This window comes from Rhinichthys klamathensis, unplaced genomic scaffold, assembly GCF_029890125.1.
Source record: "Rhinichthys klamathensis goyatoka isolate OS25496 unplaced genomic scaffold, OSU_Roscu_1.1 h1tg000111l_1, whole genome shotgun sequence".
In the NCBI taxonomy this organism is placed as follows: domain Eukaryota; kingdom Metazoa; phylum Chordata; class Actinopteri; order Cypriniformes; family Leuciscidae; genus Rhinichthys; species Rhinichthys klamathensis.
The window spans coordinates 6960399-6983104 of NW_026606649.1; the positions used below are offsets into that span (position 1 = coordinate 6960399).

At 38.1% G+C, this 22706-nt stretch overlaps 1 protein-coding gene across 2 annotated transcripts in view; it reads left to right on the plus strand.

Annotated features, from left to right (window-relative positions):
- Positions 1-2038: 2038 nt before the first annotated feature.
- cnnm2b (cyclin and CBS domain divalent metal cation transport mediator 2b) overlaps positions 2039-22706 on the plus strand; it is a 46717-nt gene continuing 26049 nt past the window's right edge. Inside the window, exon 1 of one of the 2 annotated variants that reach the window (XM_056254390.1) lies at positions 2039-3688. In XM_056254390.1, coding sequence (XP_056110365.1) covers positions 2239-3688 — 1450 coding nt within the window. In that variant the 5' untranslated portion in view covers positions 2039-2238. The remainder of the gene's footprint in view (positions 3689-22706) is intronic. The other variant, XM_056254391.1, reaches the window with a different exon arrangement.

Below are 22706 nucleotides of genomic sequence, written 5' to 3' on the forward strand. Positions count from 1 at the left end.
TTGTAAAGTAAAAATTAAAGTAAAAATTATATCTGTGATTTTGTAAAAAAATAAAAATAAAATGTACATAATATAACATTACTCATAATTTGTAAAAGGTAACAAAAAAACGAGGACATCGATCAGTATAGTGTAATGTTGTGCATCCACTTTTAATCATATGGATTAATGTATAGCAATATCTTGTACATCACAAGTCTATATAGTTGCATAATCTTAAGCATTCTCCTGCCAGATTTAATCTTTATTGTATCTTTATTGTATTGTCAGATATAATCTAACTGAAAACTCATGGTTTATTGAACTTTTGTAATCAAATCACTTTTTTCTACTGCTGTAATAAAAATGTTTGAGCTGCTGACTGCCTGGCTATTACTATCAGCTGGAGAATATTCATGAGCTCTCAAATGAAAATCACCTTTTATTAAATATAATCTAGACCCCATCCCTTAAAATTTCACAACAGGATTTTCAGGTGAGAAGGGGGAACACATCAACCCTTTGCTGCGATTCTGGGACCAATGTTCTTTTCTGAAAAAGGACAGAATTTGAGGTTATAGAAACTTAAGGAATCAGAATTCCATTGTAGAGTAAAACGTTTTTTTTTTTACTCTAAAATTCTCTCTAATTTACTGAATATGTAAAGTTTCACCACCTGTGAAGAATTTTAGGATTGTGAAATGGTTCATAATCAATCAACTCTCCTTTGGTCTGGATTGATCTCTGGCCCTGATAATGATAAAATGCACACTGTACGGAGATCTGAGTCCATGATTATTTTTACATCCTTTCATAGGTTTTGCACCTCTTGCATTTCTTAAGATCCCTCTAATCCCTGCCTTATCTATATAAGGTAAAGAGTTACCTTGAATAATCACAATAAATGTTCAGCTTTGTTCATTTTCTTTAGGATGACATGGACTGAATCGTTGTTCAAAATGTCTGCATTGTGGTGTTTCTCCAACTTTGAGAACTTTATAACTATAAAACTAATGTTTTTCAACTTTTTTTCTGCCACATCTTTTTGCTTCTCTTCAAATGATTTTTGTGTAGATTTTATTATGTCCCAGACACAAACTTTCAATCCAACATAAAGATATGAATAATTGTAAGATCTGTGGTGCAGCTGTGCACATGTTCTGGATATGTGGGTCCCCGAGAGCCCAACCTGGGACATGCTGTGATCCCACTTCCCCTCTTACCCATACTTTCTACACTTCTATTTTTTTAGGAAATAACCTCCTAAAATATAGGAGATGGCAATACTTTCATAAATGTAACAATCATACAACAATTTCATTTTATGTTAAACAAATGATGCTGTTCCTCACTGGCATAATTTCCAGCACAACCAACAATTTTGTATACAATTGCTTTATATTTTGTATAAAATATATAGGCCTATATTTTGTATTCCTCCTAAGTATAGCTACAGGTTACAGGAGGAAACAGTGAAGATGTTTTTGAGATGATCTAAGAAAAACCAAGGCAAATATCTGTTTTTAGATGTATTTTTATTGTGTATCATTTCACTCAATTTGAGCCTACATTAAGATATGCATGCCATTTATTTTCAAAAACGTTTAAAATGGAATTCCACCACTGTAATTTCAGCACAGAGTGCTATCAGACAGTTTAATTTGGTAATACAAAAGGAAAATTACAGAATTCTCTTGTGATGCCAAATTGCTGTTGGACTTTGTAAATAGACTAGTGTAAATTAAACAATCTGAGTGTGATATAAATGTATCAGTCTACAGGTTGTCCCTATAGGCTGTCTACTGTTGAAGAAACTCTCTAAAATCTTGTTTAGGTATTTATTACATTTCCTGAGAGTATCTTGGTATTATTCAAAAATGCTGTCACCAAATATCCTTCTCGAAACACCAAAAAACAGTCACGGGGAAACTTCTGTATGCGCTCGTTTGCATTAAGTGCGACTGTTTACGGAGCTCATTGGCTGTTCCAGCAGCGAAGGCCCCGCCCAACGTCCAGCTGCGCCACTGGATTGGCTGGCCAGGTCGCCTGTCACCGAGACATCAGTAGAGGCACGAGTTCGCGCTGCTCTCGCTGAAGTGTGATCAGTTTCAGCGGCGTAGTGGGACTCAGCGAGACCTGATGCACAAGTCAAGGCGACGCACAGCGGAGATGAAGCCGGATTGGCTCTGATTTTTAAAAGCCCTTTCATTCAAGAGGCTGTCCATTTATCAACAGTCGGTTCCAGTAGCCCCTCAAAAAATGGCGTCACTTAGCCGGGTCCGAGCCTTTACTTTGATGTTCTTTACTGCAAGCAGTTATTTAATTACTCCCACAAGTGGCAAGGAAGGAGGGGGAGAGGAGACTGTCATCATCGGGCTGAGACTGGAGGACACGGACGACATTTCCTTCATGGACAGGGGCTATTTGCGGGTCAGTGAGAGGTCTCGGGTGAGATTGAGGGTGTACGGGCAAAACATTAACAACGAGACGTGGTCCAAAATCGCCTTTACGGAACACGAGAGGAGTCGAGTGATTGGCAACATCGACAGCTCCTCAGGAGACAACAAGAGTCAGGAGGACACGTCGGGCTTGCACCCCTGTGGCATCAGGACTTCAGATATTCTGATCTTACCCAACATCATTTTAACCCGCAAGACGTCTGGCATCGTGGAAATCGAGGTCAAACCTTTACGAAAGACTGAGAGGAGCAAAGCGTACTACCTGTGCATCGCCACTTCCACACCTGCTGTGGCTGGCATGCACGACCCGTGGACGGAGACCACGTGGATCTATCACGATGGAGAGGACACCAAAGTGATCGTGGTGGAGGAGAGAAAGTTTCTGCTCCCTTTCTGGCTTCAGGTCACCTTTATTTCCATGTTGCTCTGCCTCTCGGGCATGTTCAGCGGCTTGAACTTGGGTCTGATGGCGCTGGATCCCATGGAGCTCCAGATCGTCCAGAACTGCGGGACGGAGAAGGAGAAGAACTACGCCAGGAAGATCGAACCTGTCAGGAGTCAAGGAAACTACCTGCTTTGCTCGCTTCTTCTGGGGAATGTTCTGGTCAACACGACCTTGACCATTTTGTTGGATGATATCGCCGGTTCTGGATTGATAGCTGTAGTGATGTCAACCATTGGCATTGTGATATTTGGGGAGATTGTGCCTCAAGCTATATGTTCACGACACGGTCTCGCTGTGGGTGCGAATACAATCTTCTTGACTAAATTCTTCATGCTGCTCACTTTCCCTGCGTCCTATCCGGTAAGTAAACTGCTTGATTATCTCCTCGGACAGGAGATTGGCACAGTGTACAACCGAGAGAAGCTCTTGGAGATGTTGAGGGTCACGGATCCCTATAATGACTTGGTGAAAGAGGAGTTAAACATCATCCAGGGCGCGCTGGAGCTCAGGACTAAGACAGTGGAAGATGTGATGACCCCGTTGCGCGATTGCTTCATGATCGCTGGCGACGCCACGCTCGACTTCAACTCCATGAGTGAGATCATGGAGAGCGGCTACACGCGCATTCCGGTATTCGAGGGCGACAGGTCCAACATCGTGGACTTGCTGTTCGTGAAGGACCTTGCGTTTGTGGATCCCGACGACTGCACCCCGCTGAAGACGATAACGAAGTTCTACAGCCATCCCTTACATTTCGTCTTCAACGACACTAAACTCGACGCTATGCTGGAGGAGTTCAAGAAAGGTGAGAACGCGCTCGCGCTGAGAGATGATGTGCTGAAGTGTTTTTGAACAATGTTGCATTGAGTGTTTTCCTACTATTTAAGCCTACTCTACGTTGCATATAGGTTTTATTGTCATATGAAAGCTAGACTATCATCATGTCTAGGCCTATATCAAGGCAGTCGCGTGCCTTTTACGCACCGGCTGTATTACGCACGACTATATCATTGGGCTACTAGATTCTACATTTCCTTTTCTTCAAAAAAGTTATTTTTAGTCCAACATATGTCTATTCAGGTATTTAAACATTGACCTGGAAGGCAACCTACATAGTCCATTCATTCAGTTTACTTGAAGGTACTCAGATATTTAGTTTTGATTGAATATAGGCTAATAATTATGTAATACCGTACGTATAGGCTATTATGGTATGTCCCCCATCATTATTTCATCACACGTTATGTCTTAAGTCCTATGTCTTCCCACTTTTTATCACCTATAATGATTTAAACTCTCTAAATTGGGATAAACTTAAGATTGTAAGTAAAATCGGCAACTTGCAGTAATAAATAGATTTTTGCAGAAAAAAAAAAAATTATTCTGTTACATTGATGGGAATAATTTGTTATAGTAATAATGTGAACTTTTCAGAACTAGTTTGTCATTCATGGTCATCCCATTTCAGAGTTTGCTAAATACTTCCTCTCCATACCCATTGCTTGCTCTTTCTTGAGGGTTCCTGCACTATTTAAAACTATTTTGAGTTGTCAGCTTTGACCTGTTTGACCTCACTTGCTGCCCTCAGGACCCTACACAGGTATTACAATGTGCCTGAGTGCAGGGAAGTGCGGTATCTCGATGTGCCCTCACATAGCTAAGGGTTAATGCTTGCAGCAGTGGTGAGAATGTAGTGATGCAATGGAAATACACTGCAGGTGTACTCACAGTTGCTAAAGGATGACTCAGGGGGGTTATTAGGTGTAATACTTCATAATGCATGAAATAACATGCCAGTTCAAATTAGAACTTAAATTTAGTAGAAAATTTCTTATACATTCTGAAAAAGAAAACTAGTATTTAATAGCTTATATAGATTTAAAAAAGACAGAGTAGATTTAACGTTTACTGGTGTGAATCATACCCTATAATGTACAGACCAAACTTACTAAATGTAATAACCAATTAGCCTACATTATCAGTTTGCATTAGACACAGCCTCATACGATCTTATGACAGTATCCACACCTCTGCAAACCTGATGTTTTATTTAAAGTCAAACCAGCTTACAATTAATATCAAAATAATGAACTATTGTAGTTCATCTAATGCATTAATACATTTCATTTATATATATATTTTTTTGCGGGGAAAAGGCATCAAAACGTTGACATGACTAAGCGACTACAGGAATACACAGCCATTATAATAATTTTAGCAACCTTAGCTATGATTGTGACTCTTTTGTTCTTGGCTTCTCTCCAGAGGAAACTCACGATTGGCTGTTGGCATTCTAATGACTGATTAGGGGAGTGGGCACAAAGTTTCACATCAATCTGGCTGTGGTTTGGGCACTCTCTCAGTTCAAACTTAGTGCTTTGTATTGTAAGTCAGTGTTAATTAATCTAACGCCTCTTGTGGAGCTGCACAGCCATCCAAAGTAGGAACAAAATACATCACTCCTGCCAAGCACACCTTCACAGTGTAATTTGTTTCTCTTTGATTTTGCTTTTTGAGTGGCAAAAGTTGCTTTTATTATTTCTGCAGCCGACTTAAATGATAGCATTTGAACATGAGGTAGATGATGCTCCATTCTGACAGAGGAAAATGGACTCAGATGTCTTATAATAGTCAACTAATTTGGGTCCGAATGAGAAGGACTTCTGACTGCAATCATGACCTTGAGGTCAGCCCTAAAATTCCTAGAGCTACAGACTACTAGCTCCTGATTGAAATAATTAGTGTGTCATAAAGGGAGCCCTGCCAAACAGCAGTTTTGTGTTTAATGAGAATGGCATTGTTCATCATCTGGGCTTAACCCAAAGTTGTGCAGTTCAAGGAGGCATTTGCTGCTGCTGCAAAGATTCTTATGTTGAGTGGGTATTTTGTTTTTCTCTCTTAGTATGCGAGTTTATTTGTAAGAATATTTTCTATGCTAAACAGAGTTGCGTTTTCTTATTAGTGGGGAATAATAATTAAATATTTAATTAACTAAAGGGCTCAACAATAAGGATTGCCCACTATCAAGGGTTAGTGTGAGACAGTTGAGAAAACTAGAACAATTTGCATTCATTAAACTTGTACATCAATGTTTTTCATACATTACAAACTTTTTTCTGTAATGTATTGTAATTGTTTTTGTTGCAAATTCTACTAATTTGTCACCAAGATGAATAAATATGAGGGTTTGTAAAAAAAAAAAAGAGTATAATTTCCAATTGTGGCATATATTATTTTTGTTTAAAAAAATGAGTGAACAAATGTATTTTTAAGAAACCTTAAATGGATAGTTCACCCAATAATGAAAACTCTGTCATCATTTACTCACTCTCATGTCGTTCTAAACCCACTAGAGTTGGGTTTAGAACGACATCTTCAAAACACAAATTAAGATATTTTTAATGGAACCTGAGAAGTTTCTGTCCCTACATTAAAAGAAAAAGGTTGTTGAAAAAGGTCATCATAAAATGAATCCATATGAATCAAGAAGCTTAATCCAAGTCTTGTGAAGAAATATGATCGCTTTATATGAACAGATTTTTTTTTTTACATCTAAACAATGATTGACATACACATAGACCACATAACATAACGCGTGTGATGCACGAGGACCAACAAGGTTTGTTTTAGAGCATAATGAACACGTGATGCATGCAAAAGTTTCTGTTACGTGATGTATACAAAATATGTGTTTATATATGGAACGATATGTCGCAATGTTTGGAACAACATTTTTGGCTTTCCCTTCAACATATAATAAAACAAATTTTATTTCTACAATTATAAAAGTGCCTTGCTAAACATAAAAATCATTCTTTTGTGGCAGTGCAAGTAAAAATCAGAACTACTGGCCCAATTGGTCATCAAAAAAAAAAAAAAAACCATATTGTTGATCCCTGAACTTAAATTATTAGGGGTCATTCAAAATTCCAAAGGAATGGAACACAGTGCAACTTTTTTTTAATGTAATTTTTTTTTTTTTTTTTACCTTGACAGAGTTTTATAAAAATGCAACGCTCAATGGCGCAAGATGCTGAAAAACAACAAGATTTATTGCGTTCATCTAGTCCAGGGGTAGGCAAGTTCGGTCCTAGAGAGCCGCTGTCCTGCAGAGTTTGGCTCCAACACTGAAAAAAACCTCTCCTGCCTATAGCCTTAGTAATCCTGAAGACATTGATCATTGATTAGCTTGTTCAGGTGTGTTTGATTAGGGTTGGAACTAAATTCTGCAGGACAGCGGCTCTCTTGGACCGAACTTGCCTACCCCTGATCTAGTCCATGCTTACATTAAAAAAAATACTTTGCAAATGGAAGCAAGTACGCATCCTGAGTGACCAGCCCTCGGATGCTTTCATCGTGCTTGATCATATCTCAACATACATCGTGTCAGTTAATTTAGTGCTTAATCTAGAACAGAAAGGTTACTGACTTCTTTGTAGTACTTACCTCATCAAACTCATTTAGCTGCAGAAGGATGTAGAAAACATACTCTCTGCAAAAAGTTAGAACAAAGTACGTAAAGACAAAGGTCATGAAATCAGAGCCTAACTCTCCTGAACTCACTAACCCTCCAATATGCCTTGGTTCAGTGCCAGCATTGCTATCACACGCTTGAGGCGATCAATCTGTTAATTTATGCGAGATAGGAAGATTTGTTATCATTTTAAATCATGCAGATGTACTCTTGGCCTTCAGTGACGCCACACTCATCTGTATCTCCAAAATAAGTGTTTTGCGATCATGTTTTTGTCATTATGGTTATAGGAATCAGTAATTAAGAGACTTACTTAATCTTATCTCATATTCATGATGTTATACCTTCAAATATATCACAATTGTTCAAAACTCCTTAAAAAGCCTGCATACTTTGCACCTGTCATGTTATCAGTTGTGACATCTATAGATGTCATAAACCACAGTAGTTCATTTACAGTACAGTACTATTATTGTAACGCAGGGCCACTGAAGGTGGTTGGCCTCCACATGAGTTCTTGCACGTATTGAACCAATCCACCCGCCTGCTAATGTAGGCCAATCTATGCTTAATTCAGATTCAGCAACCTCCTTTCCCTCTTGTTTTAACGTGGGAATTCTTTTTGACTTCACTTGGCCTAGTTATGGCTGCATTATGTCTCATAATAGATGACATCCCTCCTTCTTACACTGCTCAATCCAAATAACATCCTCTTCAATTAAATCAGAATCATTTTTGTGGCACCCCGCATCTTCAATTTTGACATTGTTCATCTGATGAGCAATCAGTGTAATGATTTCTGCTGAGATGTTGGAGCGTATACAGTACTTAGTAACACTTGGTTTGGTGGGGATTATGTGGCGTCATATTGGCAGGAACTCTGCTGGATGTAGTGTGTGGGATCCCCCTTTGAACACACTATGGTTTCACACTTATGGCGTTTTTACTCTGGGCACTTTTGCTGCAGTCCGTGTCCGAGCGTGATTGTTCCCGGCGCCCCCCGCTGTGTTGGTCTGGTTTCACTCTCCACTTGATTCTATTAAACCCTGGTGCAGTTGCGTTCATCTTACGCCATCACAAATGTGCATGGCGCATGATAGAAAAAAGAATGCAGGTCAAATATATTGTGTTTTTTTTTTGGTGCTACGCACAGCTGAGTAAACGACACTCTGAATGTGTGTCGCATGAAGGCGTCTTTCTGCTGCTTGCAAACAGACTCTTTTGAGGATACAAAAGTGGATTGCCAATAATTTGCTGCCCTGATTGCTCTCTCTATGCGTGAATACACTGCAGGCTCATTCTCGCTCGTATCCAAGGTAAATCATCAACACTGTCATCCCTTACATGTGTTTTATTGAACTAAATACATCGTAGTTGCCTAAAACGCATGCACAGGTTTCTTTACAGCAGCCTACTTCCTGAACAAGTGTGCACCTGCTTTCACATTCACGCGAATCGCGGCACAGACCACCTCCTCGTAGTCTCGGGTTCGGTACATCGGTGCACACCCTGGTCCGCATGCCATTACCAATTTTTAATGCAAACAACCCGTTCTGAACTAAACTGCAAGTGTGAAAACGCCCTCAGACTCACAATTCCATATTATACTAACTCTAATAGGCCTAGATTAGGGATGGGCGGTATGATAGGGGTGTAACGGTACACGTATTCGTCCCGAACCGTACGGTAAGTATAATGTTCAATAAGTTATGCTCATCTTTGCTCACTCCTTTGAAGGCATCTTGAGTAACAGCTCTATATTTAATGAAGCACATACAAAAGACCTGAACCCGAAATTATTCAACCCGTTTTTCAGACTGATCTCATGAAATGGCGTATGTATGACACGCCAATTCGTATTTTCATTTTTGGCGTGCTATCAACACGCATAATCGCTTTTCAGCGTGTTTATCAACGCCTTTGACTTAACGTTATATTACTGTATTATGTATATATAAATATATGACCTACCCCAACCCCGTCCCTAAACCTACCCGTCACTGGGGTTAATACCATTTATGAGTCTTCTCCTACCATCCTAGGAAAAGAAATATCGCTCCACAGATGTAGATATAGATTTTGCTTCGTTTCGCTCGGACATTTAACGGCGTACACATGCACGCGGAATCACTCGGACATTTAATGGCGTAGACATACACGCAAAAGATTTCGGCGTGGACATACACGCGGATAGCTCAAAATGCGTATAGATAACACGCCACTTGACTTGAAAGTGGCGTGTATGTTTACGCAAAGTCATGATGTCATGTTGCGTTTTTACAGAATACTAAAGTTTGTTGCGCATAACCCCCATAAAAATAACTTCCCTTCCACAACGAAATCCTGTCTCTTCTCTGATGACGTGCTTACTGGCGCGAGGGTGGGACAACCTGTCATTCACATGAGATCCCAGCAATCCAATCAATTCCCAAAGGACAAAATCAAGTCCTGTCCTACATTTTCTCATTCAAGAAGCCTTTTCACTCAGAAATTTGTGACAATAGGATAGAGAAAATGAACGTTCTCAGAATGAAAGTACTGTTGTGATGTCTTATTTTGATTTTGTCAAGCTATCAGCAGTAGTAGTCAATTCTGTCAGGACTAGGGTTAAATGTTATTGAACATGCTCTCCATTATCATTCCACGTGTGCAGCTCAAGCGCATGCTAAGACGTGGCTTTTCAAATGGCCTACATTCCTCAAATTCTGGTACATGAACATGAAATGGCCTCAAAACCGATTAGTTAAACAATTGAGTAGTGCCAGTACCTCAACAAAGTCTGTCTGATTACTAGCCTCTGTTGTGTCTTGTTCATTTTAACAAAGATAACAAGCATAATATTGATGTTTTACTCAGTGTTACTCAGTGTTTTGAAATAGTTATTTAGAAGTTGCTTGGCAAAATCACTTCTAATATAATCAGGTTGAGTCTTGGTCAAATCAAAGATTGAGTGCTGAGTAATGGCCTTTTATTCTTCCTGACTATTATGCAATCGGATTGTTCTCTGATTCAGACCTCTGCTTGTATCCATTCCTCACTCATTCATTTGTCTTGGAAACTGGAAACCTTCCAGACAAATACAAATGGAAACATGTACTTCCCAAAAATACTTTTTGGATGTTATTATTTACAGTTTGTTATATTTTTGGGAGATTTAAGGAGAGTTTGGAGCAGTTTGGAGGACAGATTGTTCATGTTCAGAGTTTAAACGGATTTTATGTAGCTATTTTTTACTTTTAACAGTTTTTTTTTTTTTAGTTTTCACACATCATTAATCTTTGTGAATATCAGAGGAATATTATGCCACTAATGCTGTATTTTGAGACTCCCTTTAAGCTTCTGCCTTAATTAAGGTCTGCCACTGTACTTCAATTCTTGGAAAGAAAATCTGGATCCAGCTCTCCTGCTTTACTGTAATTAAAGATCAAGCAAATTCGACGTAACACTTCTCTTCCAAACTCTCTTTCTTCTGCCTTTCTCCCTCTTTCTCTCTGCCATCTACTTCACAACACATTCAGAGTTGCAGAACCCACTTGGGTTTCAAAACTGCCCCCTGGCATTCCCAAGGCTTCCGTGCCATGCCCCCTCCCCCGACCCCCCTCCCATATTGTCCTTTTGCCCATTTCCCTCAATGTCGTAAATTACAAGCGACACAAACCCTTGCCTAATGCTCTGGCATGGAAGTCTTCCAACCAGAAGAGCTCTGGCTGGCAACATTGATTGCGGTAAGCAGTTCTCTCTCCCTCTCTTAGTGAGAGGAAAAACAGCCACGCCAAACGGGTGCTTCCATGGAGTATAAAATACAGCGCTAGTGTCAGATAAAGACATGACTGAACTTAACTCACGTTAAACAGCGAGGCCCAAAAATGCATGGCTGAAGCAGGCTGCCTCTCACTTGCATCTATTATATTTCATGACCAGTTGCAAGGTGTATGATACTTGTTTTATGTCCACTTTTTACTACTGCGAAAGTGTGGTAATTTGAAAGACATATGTTGAAGCCTTAATTTAATTTAATTTACAATAGTTGAATATTTAATTTAGTCTTTTATTTAATTAATGTCTGCTTGTAGAGGGTAAGGCATGCCAGTTAAAAACCTTTCTTGTCTTATTTTGCTTTTAGCTTAATGGAGTCCAGCCACAGTGAATTGTTTTCAATGTGGTATCAGTTGTTATTTGCAGCTTAGTTGGCTTGGATTGAAAACGTGCACATGTATCAAATAGTGTTTCGTTACCGTAGCTGATACACATTTAAAAGGATAGCTTGCCTAGAAATAAAATACTGTCTTCATATACTCATTTGCACATTTCAATCAAAGGAAGCATTTCATTTGCGAAAAACACAAAGCACATCTAAAACTGGAAAGAGCTTTGCGATTGACTGTACAAATAAATTTGACAAGAAATCTGAGGAATATTTTTACAGACTGCTGAAAGCTACAGAACAGAGAAACAAATGGATCGCTGCAATTCATAGAAACAACTGGACTCCAGGCAGCAAAAGCTGGATTTGCAGTTATCATTTTGTGTCATTATGCTGAATTTAGGAGTAACATCATTCCCTATATATTGTATTGTTATATATTGTATTGACAACTCATCAATTAAATATTTACCATCGTATATTCTGCATAATTGGACGTTTTTAAATAAACACTGACAAAAGAACTATATATGTTTTAAGGCTGGACAATATGATGTTATATACAACATTGATATAAGTGATCACATGGATTTAGACCTACCTTGTATTTATATAAAGCGTACACAGGCAAATTTGCTTTATGTATTTCCCAGCTTCGAAATCAGTCACAAATACATTTCAGGAAACACAATTCCTGGCTGCATGTCAATATCCATGGATCACTGGGTCTTTGGTAAGTTGTAAGTAACACTATATCGAGTCCAACCTTTAGTTTAAACTGATAATTGTTTGTTCTCCTATGCAATCCAGTCACGCAGCAGCTCTTTTGCCACTCAGTCCGGCTGAGGGGGGCGTGTTCCGGCGGGACAGTGACGTCAATGCATACCCTCTATTGAAGTTGCCGTTGAATTGATTTGGATCTGGATATTTCTAATCATTATGTTATTGTTTACATTTCAGTACGAGAGACCTGATCTCCTAATTAATGCATGACAGACTACTTAAAGGGGTCATATAATGGTGCATGCACTTTTACAAGTTGATTGTACTGAAATGTGTGTTGGCAGTGTCTGTACACAACCATCATATAATGATAAAAATCCATCCAGTGGTTATGTTTTAATCTCCTTAAATGTTTTCCCCTGCCTCAAATCGAGCCGTTCGACCGTGTGACGTCACACGCTCGGAAGCCCCTCCCACGATTGTTGATTGACAGGAGCGTCTCAACACAGACCCGCCCTCGCGGGTGAGATCAGCTCCATGAGAGAGCTGTCAATCATAGTCTGCGCGGACCGGCGCGGTCATTGTTGATATGCTGGAGCACTGTCTATGAGCAGAATGGCGTCTAAGCGATTGTGGTGTTCTGTTCTTGGGTGTAATAACGAACACAGCAGTCATTTTAATGTTCCTAAATCCGAACCGCTGAAGACGCAGTGGCTGTGTTTGTTTTCGAAGGGAATATTCCCCACGAGCAACGTCAATGCGTTCATGTTTGCGCGAATCATTTCTCACCAGACTGCTTTATAGACGAGGAACAGTATAAAGCTGGATTTGCTAAGCTGCTGCTCATGAAAAATGGATCGGTAGCTGCTAACGTTACCAGATATTCGTGTTCCTGCTGAATCTCCAGAAGAACGTAAGTGAGTGTAATGTTTTATTAAACTTTATATTAATATATTAATCTTTGCAAATCGCTAGCTGCATGCTTCACAATGAATGCGTCTAAGGTTTACACTCAGGGTACATTACGGCATGTTTTCTATGTATGACGTTCTCAATATAATTCATAATCCCACGTTTATACTGAACAACGCGTTATGGTTATTGAGTTACAAATGGTGTACGCCAGAGCTCTGGTGTACGCATAGAACAGAGGGGCGGAGTCAGCAAAGCTCATGATCATTTAAAGTCATATGCACTGAAACGGCGTGCTGAAAACAGAGCTGTTTTTGACCAGGTAAAATAAGTGTTTTCTTACAATACTAATGAGAATTTTTAATTAAAGTATATTACAAACTTTTAATTTAGACCCTAAAGAATCATATTAGCTTGTACAAAAATGGCATTATATGACCCCTTTAACAAAACATTAAATGATCGTGTTAAATTATATGTGCATAATTTAATTTATATTAATTGATATTAATTTGTGCGTAATTCTTCCTACCACTTTTAAGGTGGGATGCCAATGGGTCCCAAAATATTACAAAAAGTGACATGATGTGTAGAAAGGCCCTGGAGTTCTTTTTCATTCCTTAACAGTGAAGTTATTTTTGCTCTTTGTAAAACCACAGCAGCAGTTGTGCTGCACGCTTTTCTCTGAATAATACACAATAAAAATAAAATAAACACAAAAACAACAAGGACAGTGGTCTGATCATATGTGGAAATGTTTGCAGCTCTGCAATTCAGTTCCAGTTTGGCGCTCCAGTCATCACAATTATTTATATAGCACTGTATATAATACATAGATTGCTTTGAAGCAAGCAGCTTTATAATATTAAACATGAAAAAAAAAACAGTGTTAATGTCTCTTTCAATTAGTATTACAACTTTAATTTCTACTATAAAACGGCTCTCCAGTGGGTTCATGTTTTAGTCGCTGAAGTTTGACCTCGAACAAAATGAACAAAATAAATTAACTGAAGAAGATGTCCACGTCAAACAAGGCGAAGCCCCAGAGCACACCTACTAATCATGTAATCGCCATTCACCAATGGTAGTTTGAAGGCGTTTACCAGCTGGAGAAAACTTTTCCAGAAAGTTCGCTTTGGCAAGCTGTAGGCAAGCTGTGGCACTCCTGAAACAAAATCCGAACAAACTTTGTTTTAGCCTGGTTTTGTTCAAAATGAGTGCATACCAGGGACTTTATGTTGAGAACTGATCCTTTTTCAGAACCGACTACTGAAACCCAATTATATTCATAATGTGTGGTTCTGTTAAAAATCAAATGTTAAAGTTCTTTCACTGATGCTGACAGTGATGCTGGGGTTGTTATGTAGTCTGATTTTGTAAAAGAAAAATGACACGTGTAATGTTATGTATATATGTTTTGTTTCATGTATCATAACTGAAAATAAAACTATATAATAAATATATATATAATATATATAATTATATATAATATAATAAATGAGAGGGGGGAAATCTTCTCATACTGTTTTATATATATATATATATATATATATATATATATATATATATATATATATATATATATATATATATATATATATAAAACAGTATGAGAAAAAATTCACTCTGTAAATTCACCACCGCAAAAAATATAAAACTCACTATTCAACCTCATTAATCCACACAGCATAGTCACTGTAGTCATAGTACAAGAATGCCATGTGTAGCAACTTTGTATCAACTGTATTCACTTTGCCAGTCTTATCTAAAACTCCTTATAGTTCATCATTCCAGCAGACTGGATGTCACAATGAAAGAGCTGTTAGATAAATGCACCAAGGACACCTATGAAGATGATGCTTCCTGAATTATCCTAATCAAAGTCCTGCAAATCCTGGGAATGGTGTGAGGGAGTCAAACCCATGGTGATAAAAAGTTAAGGGAGTAATATATGTGTTATCTATGCAAGGAAATTAACCTGAAGAATCCATGCAGTGTGTTTTGCAGTTTGTCTATTGTTAGTGTTATCTATCCTCAAGTTTATTTATTGTATTACATTTATTGTATGACTACTAGTGGATAACAATACAATTGCTCTTAGCCTTGACCCACAAAAAAGTCCTTTCCAAATAAACAAGCATTTGTTGTTGATCATCAACCAGTAACTGTCGAGATGAAATGAATTGAATCAAGCATTCTCTAAAATATTTGCTGAAAGAAACTCACTTGTTACATAGTGCTCTGCTGCTTGTTAACAATATCAATTGAGTGTTTAAAATAGTGTAGAGATCTTGTGACTGTGTCTGTCTGTGCTTCAACGGCCCCTTAATGATGCTGAATCTGTAAGCAGCCTTAACCCAGAGCTCAGGCTCCTGTAACGCAACGCTCACAGACAGATCACTGTTATTCATTGTGAACCTTCACTAAGGAACCAAAGATGTTGGTTGGTTTAGTTACAGAGTAAAGAAATGAATCCTTTTTAACAAGGAGGTCAGTGTAGTGAGTAAACTGAGTTTTGCACTCGGTAGTTTGGTTTATGTAAACAAAGCGATGAGATGAAACTGCTAAATTTGTTTTCTTCAGATGATATCACTCTTATTTGAAGTCCATTTATATTTGTCAGGAAAAAAGGAACAAGTTTTGTGACGCTCTAAAGGGAGCTTATATTTAGAAAACGGGGTGATTTGCAGCAGCGTTATCTGGAGGTTGTTTTGGCCAGAGTTCATAATCACTGTGGGGGTTTGTTAGCCTAGAAATCTAGACGCACCCTAGCGGCAGCAACAATTATTTTGCAGCAAAGTGTGGTCTAGCAACTCTCCGTTGGCTTTTCGAGCTGGAAAAACCAAACTCTGGTCAGGCCAATCACATCGTGTATAGAGTTGGTGGGCGGGCTCAACAATGACGGCAGAGATGTGACGGTTCCGCGTGATTTCCATAGGTGATTTCCCTGCTAACGTTACTTGAAAACAAAGAAGATGCTGCTGGCGAACAGCGGCCTTTCGAATCGGCTTTGACCGTGACTCTGGAGGACTTGGAGTTAAGAGAACGTCACTTAAGTCATTCTTAAAAAAGGAAGATGTGTTCGGAGTTTTGACGATCGGATACGGCAAAAGTTTAATATATCAACTATAGCTCCGCTGGTGGAAAAACGCATGGGACTCACACAGCCACAGCCGTTCGTTGCTCTGGTTGGTTGTAGCGCTATCCTATTGCGTGCCGAGGGATATTGAAAGACAACCGTTTATCCCGCCCCTCGGATTGAGGTATGCCAATTGGGAGTTCCCAGACCTAACATCTTGATGTAGGTCTGGCTTGCCAGGCTAGGTGTTTGTATGCTGGGACTTTAAAATGACTTATAAAAAACATCTATAATAAACTTGACCTGATTTTGTAAAACATTTTGGGGGTTAAAGAGTTTCTTTTTAATTTTTTAATTTTACAAAATTTCTTTCTATATTTTATTCAGGGTTTTGATTACAGCTTAGTATATTATGTAGCATCCATCTTTGCTTAGGATTCAACAGCACATTAGTTTCAGTATTTCTTATTAAGTTAGCAGATGATTTTTCATCCAGAACAGCAGTATACCCGTTGCAGGACGGTCCCCAGTGGAATAGCCTAGGGTTAGGAGTCTTGCTCCGGGGCACATTAATAACAGAGTAACTTTAGTTCCTTGCTGTTGTTTTTCTAAACATGATGCAGATGCTCAACCATTGCTCTACTACTGCTACCATCATGTTGAACTTTTCTAATGAATCAGCATTTATTGTGGTGCTCATTGTCCTGCAGCCTAATTCACCCTGTGTGTGAGTAATATTGCGCATCTTATGGAAAGAAGAATGTAAATGATAAAGAGAAAAGAGAAAATATCTTGGTAACGCTTTAGATTACAGCCTGCAAAGAACTGTGTAAGTAAAACAAAGGTAAGCGTACCTTTCGGTTATTATAATGTACCGGGTCCGTACCTATAAAGTACGTACTTGTAGGTATAAGGGAACAATATGTAAAGTTTAGGGAATACATGGGTAACAACCAGGAAAACATTAACAAATTATTTATACTGGAAGTGTTTTGGATCTAAGGGGTACTTATTCTACAATATATCATAGGCAACAATCTTACGCTTGGGAGCAATTTAGTGAGAACATACACTGCACATACCTTTTTATAATAATAGTGTACCAATACTTATAGGGTTTTTAAAAAATGACAGGGTACATATCAGTGCATTCATACAGTATTTTTTTAAAGCAAAAGTGCACTGATTAAGTTTGGGCTTCTGTGTCAACTTTCAAGCCAAGTAAAACTAAAACTATTGCAACTTTTTTTTTTTAAATATTAGAGAAATATACTGTTGTTCCATATAGTTACAGGGTAAGGGTGACATCTGCGGGCTGTAAATTAAAGTGGTGCTTGTTACCCTCTTGTTCCATTAAGTTACAGAGTAAGTACAATAAAATCACACAGACACAATCTGATATCACACTGACTCTGAAAACCTTATTTGAAACAACTTCAAATTACAACACTTCTGCTTATTCATTTAAAACATTTTTAATTTCAAATACTAAAGTCCTGACAGAAAGTAGCACTTATCGAGGAAGAAGCCAAGCAAGAGAAACAGAAAAAGAGGGACAAAACGTGCTACTTTCTGTCAGTACTTCATCATTTGAAATGAATCAGATTGTGTGTATGTATTTATTACTACATGGAACAAGAGGGTAACAGGCACCACATATTTAAAAAAAAAAAAGCTGCAATAGTTTTAGTTTTACTTGCCTCGAAACACAGAATGGCAAACTTAATCAGTGCACTTTTGCTATAAAAAAAAAAAAACTGTATAAATGCACTGATCTAATTTTTAAAAAGCCTATGTATTGGTACACTATTATTACAAAAAGGTATGCAGTGAATGTTCTCACTAAATTGCTCCCAAACGTAAGATTGTTGCCTAATAGTAGAATAAGTACCTCTTAGTTCTAAAATTCTTAATAATTTGTTAATTTTTCCTGGTTGTAACCCCTTTATTCCCCAAGCTTGACATATTGTTCCCTTATACCTGTACACATACATAAATTATAGGTACACTATAATTACCGAAAGGTACGCTGTAAATTCATTTTACGAAATAAAGAAATATTATTCATCCAATATTATTTACTGATCCTGACATAAAGTCTATGTATAAATACCCAGATTTTTTTTTGATCACAATCTTTTTAAAACATTAAAGCTATTTATAGGTTATGGTTACAAGGTTACAAAAGAAATTTAGGGTCAAGCATTTGGATAACAATGTAATGATTTTCTCAGAAAGTCCTCTTATGAAATACATCACTTAATTTGTGATATCCCACCGCTCATTTCCAGTGTCCCAGTAGCTGTCAGAACTAAAATATTTTCTGAGAAGGCTGATCACTGTCTGTCTGAGACTGTGGCCTTGTTGCCTTACGTGACTATTTATGGTGGGAATTAGGCTATGGAAAAATATGACAAACTGCATTCCAAGACTTAAACTGGAAATGGTGGAAAAGAGCACACAATGAGTCTCAGAAGAGCTGAGGGGGAGCAGTAGATGTTCTCATGCAGGGTTGTGTGGCCATCTTACATCCACAAATTACTGCTTACTAAATGATATACAATATATGTGTACATGTCTTAATAAGGATGAAGATGATGTTGACAACGATAGTGCTGAAGATTGTAATAGTGATCACTTTAAACAAATGTTACCAAATGAAAATGTCTGTTAAGCATTATATTGCATATCTCTTTTTAACTGTATTGATTTATTGAAGCAATGATATTGTTTGTGAAGTTTTTTTTTTTTTTTTTTTTTTTTTTTTTTTTTTTTTGATGGTCAAATATGAGGTGTGTTAATTTGGACCTGTGAGATTTTACAGTGGGTTTGGGCGTGTGGCAACCCAGTGGGATGTGACAGAAATAAAATAAGTAAATAAATGTCGTTGCAGTCACAACTGGTTACACACATGCATGGCATGTGTACTAATTTTTAACTCCTGTAAAATTACTTGAGTACTTATGAAACAAAAGTAAAAAGTACTGATTGATGAACCATGATCAGTATTTATTTTAGCCAGCAATAGTCATTATTTAGCACTAGAATGAAAGATTACTACAGACATTTAATATGTATTGAACTACAAATAATCAAACTTTATATTCCATTACCAAAACTCATTAAACACAATCAAAACATTGAACGTTGATTATACTAAAATTTTAATTCTAACTTGAATTCTAATTAAATTTAATTGAATGTGCAAACAAGTGAAATAATATACCATGAAGTATTTATACTGTATTTATAAGTAAAATTTTAAAAACAACATTTCTGTAAATATGTATCAACAGATGGTATAAAAATTAAATGTACTGACATCACAATAATATTTAAAGAGAAACTCAATGCAAACACACTAGTTTTATGTAATTTGAAACTTCTAGGGCAGCGGGAAAGATGCATGGGCATTAATTTGTGTTATTTTACCTATAGCCTACCCTGTACAGACAGTGATGCACAAATGCAGACATATCCACATTCATTTGTTTCAATGTGATTCAACAGTTCACCCTTTTACAGCAGATTTACTTATAAATATTATAAATATTTTCATTTACAATGATCAATGATCAATATTAAAATACTACATTAGTATCTATTTTTTTTGCCATCAGTCATGTGTATCATCAAGCTCCGACAATATCTTGGCTATTGGCTAATTTTAGTTGTAATTTAGAGTTGTTGTCTCAAGAACAGCTACAATCGGATCAGTCAGATTCACAAATGAATCTTTCAGTGTGATTCATGAACCAATTCAACAGGTTAATTGGAAAGAATCAACTTGTTCACAATTCAGGTTTAGTATTGCTTCCGACGACGCTGCGTCAGCTGCTGACGCTATGGGCACACGTCCTTGTGGAACTAAGGCACGTGTAACTTCATGCCCATACCACAGGCCGATTCAGTGTTATGACGTCAGGCGGAGCGCCCAAGGGTATAAAGAGTTGCCTGCAAACACGTCATCAGCTTCATTGTGTGGAAAACTGCACACGAGTTGTAGGCTATGTCATTTGTTTAGGAGCGGAGCACACACGTTCAGCTCCACTCCCGCTTGGGTCTCTTCATGAGTGATGGAAATCAAACCTCTGAGCCTTGCGGTTCTGGCCCTGCGTCTGCTCTCCCTCGCTTCTCTAGCCAGATCGGCGGCTCTCGTATCTGTATAGCGGCTTCTTCCAGGTTGGACATGAGCAGTTTGCACGCTTCAGGTTCTGAGGAACTAGATATGGAGTCAGTAACAGACATTACATCTAAGTCTGATACAATCCCTCCTATCAAAGGCCTGCATACAATGAGCTATTCGAATATCAGTTACGCAAATATCGAGGGGATGTATTAGCAGGGTTATGGACAAATGCCTTGGCTTGAAGAGAATTTGGCAAGCTATCACTACTCTGGGACTTCTTTGTCACTGAATGCTCCTGTTCTGCCATCCAAGCCATGCCAGATAACATCTAGGCTGGTTGGCCAATAGTATGTATCGACAGGTCAGGCTTGTGCTGCCCTGTCCATCATGGTGGTGCTGCAGGCATACCAGGCTGACCTACTCAAATACCTGTACCAGGGTGAGGGTCAATCCCCTAAGGCAGTCACTGAACTGTTCATAGCCCCTCCGCACCACTAAACAGTCAGCCCTCTTCATCGGCCTATCCATGGCGGCAGTGGTGGCGATAGAGAGGCATTTGTAGGTTAACCTGTTGTGCGTTAAGGAGAATTAAAAGACTGTCCTCCTTGATGCCTCAGTCTTGCCTTCCATGCTTTTCGGCACTGCTGTCAAGACTGTGGTGGAGAAGTACAGGGAGGCGAGAGCACAATCAGCTGCCTTCAAAAAATATATCCCTTGCCGGGTCCAGGCTCTTCCAAAGTCTTCTGGTCCTTCTCCTTGTACGAGGTCTACGAGGAGTAGGGGGAAGAGGCACCGTGCTGGGAAGAAGAAGGGAAAGGAAGGGAAAGACAGGTGATTGAGCTTAATAAAATGTAGGCTTTTACCCCTTTTTTTTTTTCCTGGTTGCTTCATTCTTCACTTTTATGCACACCAGTAGTTTACTGTGTGATGAGTGTTATGTGGATTTTATTTAAACTAGTTTAAAGGAGCTGTATGTAAGATTGTGGCCAAAATTGGTACTGCAATCACTTTCAAATTACTGTAGAGCTGTGTATCCCCTCCCCCTCCCCCCTGACTCGAGGTTGCCAGATAGGCTGCAGGATCCAGCAGGAACATAGGCTGCTACAAGGAGCTTTCAACTAGAGCAGAGCTGGCAACCTGGATGCCGAAACACTACTGACTTCGTGATTGGTAGATAGGTGGAGGGTGGGGCTTCAGGCCAAAACACAAGATGACAATATCAACATCAGTTGAGGGCTGCAACTTCACTTTTTAAATGACAATATCGTGGCCGTACTAACTGTTGTCAGAGATATAAGTATTTGATATGAACATGATTTCTTAATGTCTAGAGACACATCAGGGCCATTTTATGATTAATTGAAATACATTTCTTACATACAGCTCCTTTAAAGCCAGATGAAACAGCGCTGACAAATGGGAGAAACAATGTGCGCAACGATACAATCAGAATGCTTTTCAATCTACAAATCGCCATCATTTAGCATGGATTTGCTGTAGTAACTGCAGCATGGAATTGTGGCAGAAATGTCAGATAAACATATAAAATGATTTTTTATCAAATAAAATTTTATTATACTATTATTATAGACATGTATTAAATATGTTAAAGGAGCAATGGAATATAATTACAGTATTTTTTGTGATTAAGCAATAGCATTTGTGCATTTATACTCAATGTATTTAGGCTCATACAAATACCATATAAACCATGTACATTTTTACCATGTTAGTGAGGTGCCATAATGCGTGGTTTTAACTATGGTTATTATGATCTAAATGTATGCTACTATGGAAGACCAATGGTTAAAACAGTCAGAATATATACATTTTACCATATAAAAATGATATTTTTTTTTACAGATGTTACTGTTTTTGTTAATGAACATAAATTTACATCTGCATCCAAATTCAAGCTACTGTCAAAATGCATTTCTAAGAGACAAAACATGTAATAATATTAATATTGCAGCATGCACTGTAAACTGTGCCGAAATAAATGTTCCATCAAAAATCAGACAACACAAATCCGTGTTTTATGATTTGAAACAATATCACCCGTTAGCACATGCAGAAACTAAGAAATACATTTTTCTATTAAGATATTTTGTTATGGAAAAATTACCGGAAAAGTGTAAAGAATTCAAAAACATGAAGTGTTTGTCATGGTCTGATAATAAAGAGTAGTTTTAAACCATAATTAATGGTCTGGTTTCTACAAATTTCACTAAGGCAAAAGTCTGCCTTTAAACTTGAAAGAAATAAAGATTTGACATTTATCGTGATAATTATCAATATCGACTTTATGTACTCTGGTGTATCTCTGCCAGGAGATGAAAAGAGGAAAAGGTCTTTCATTAAC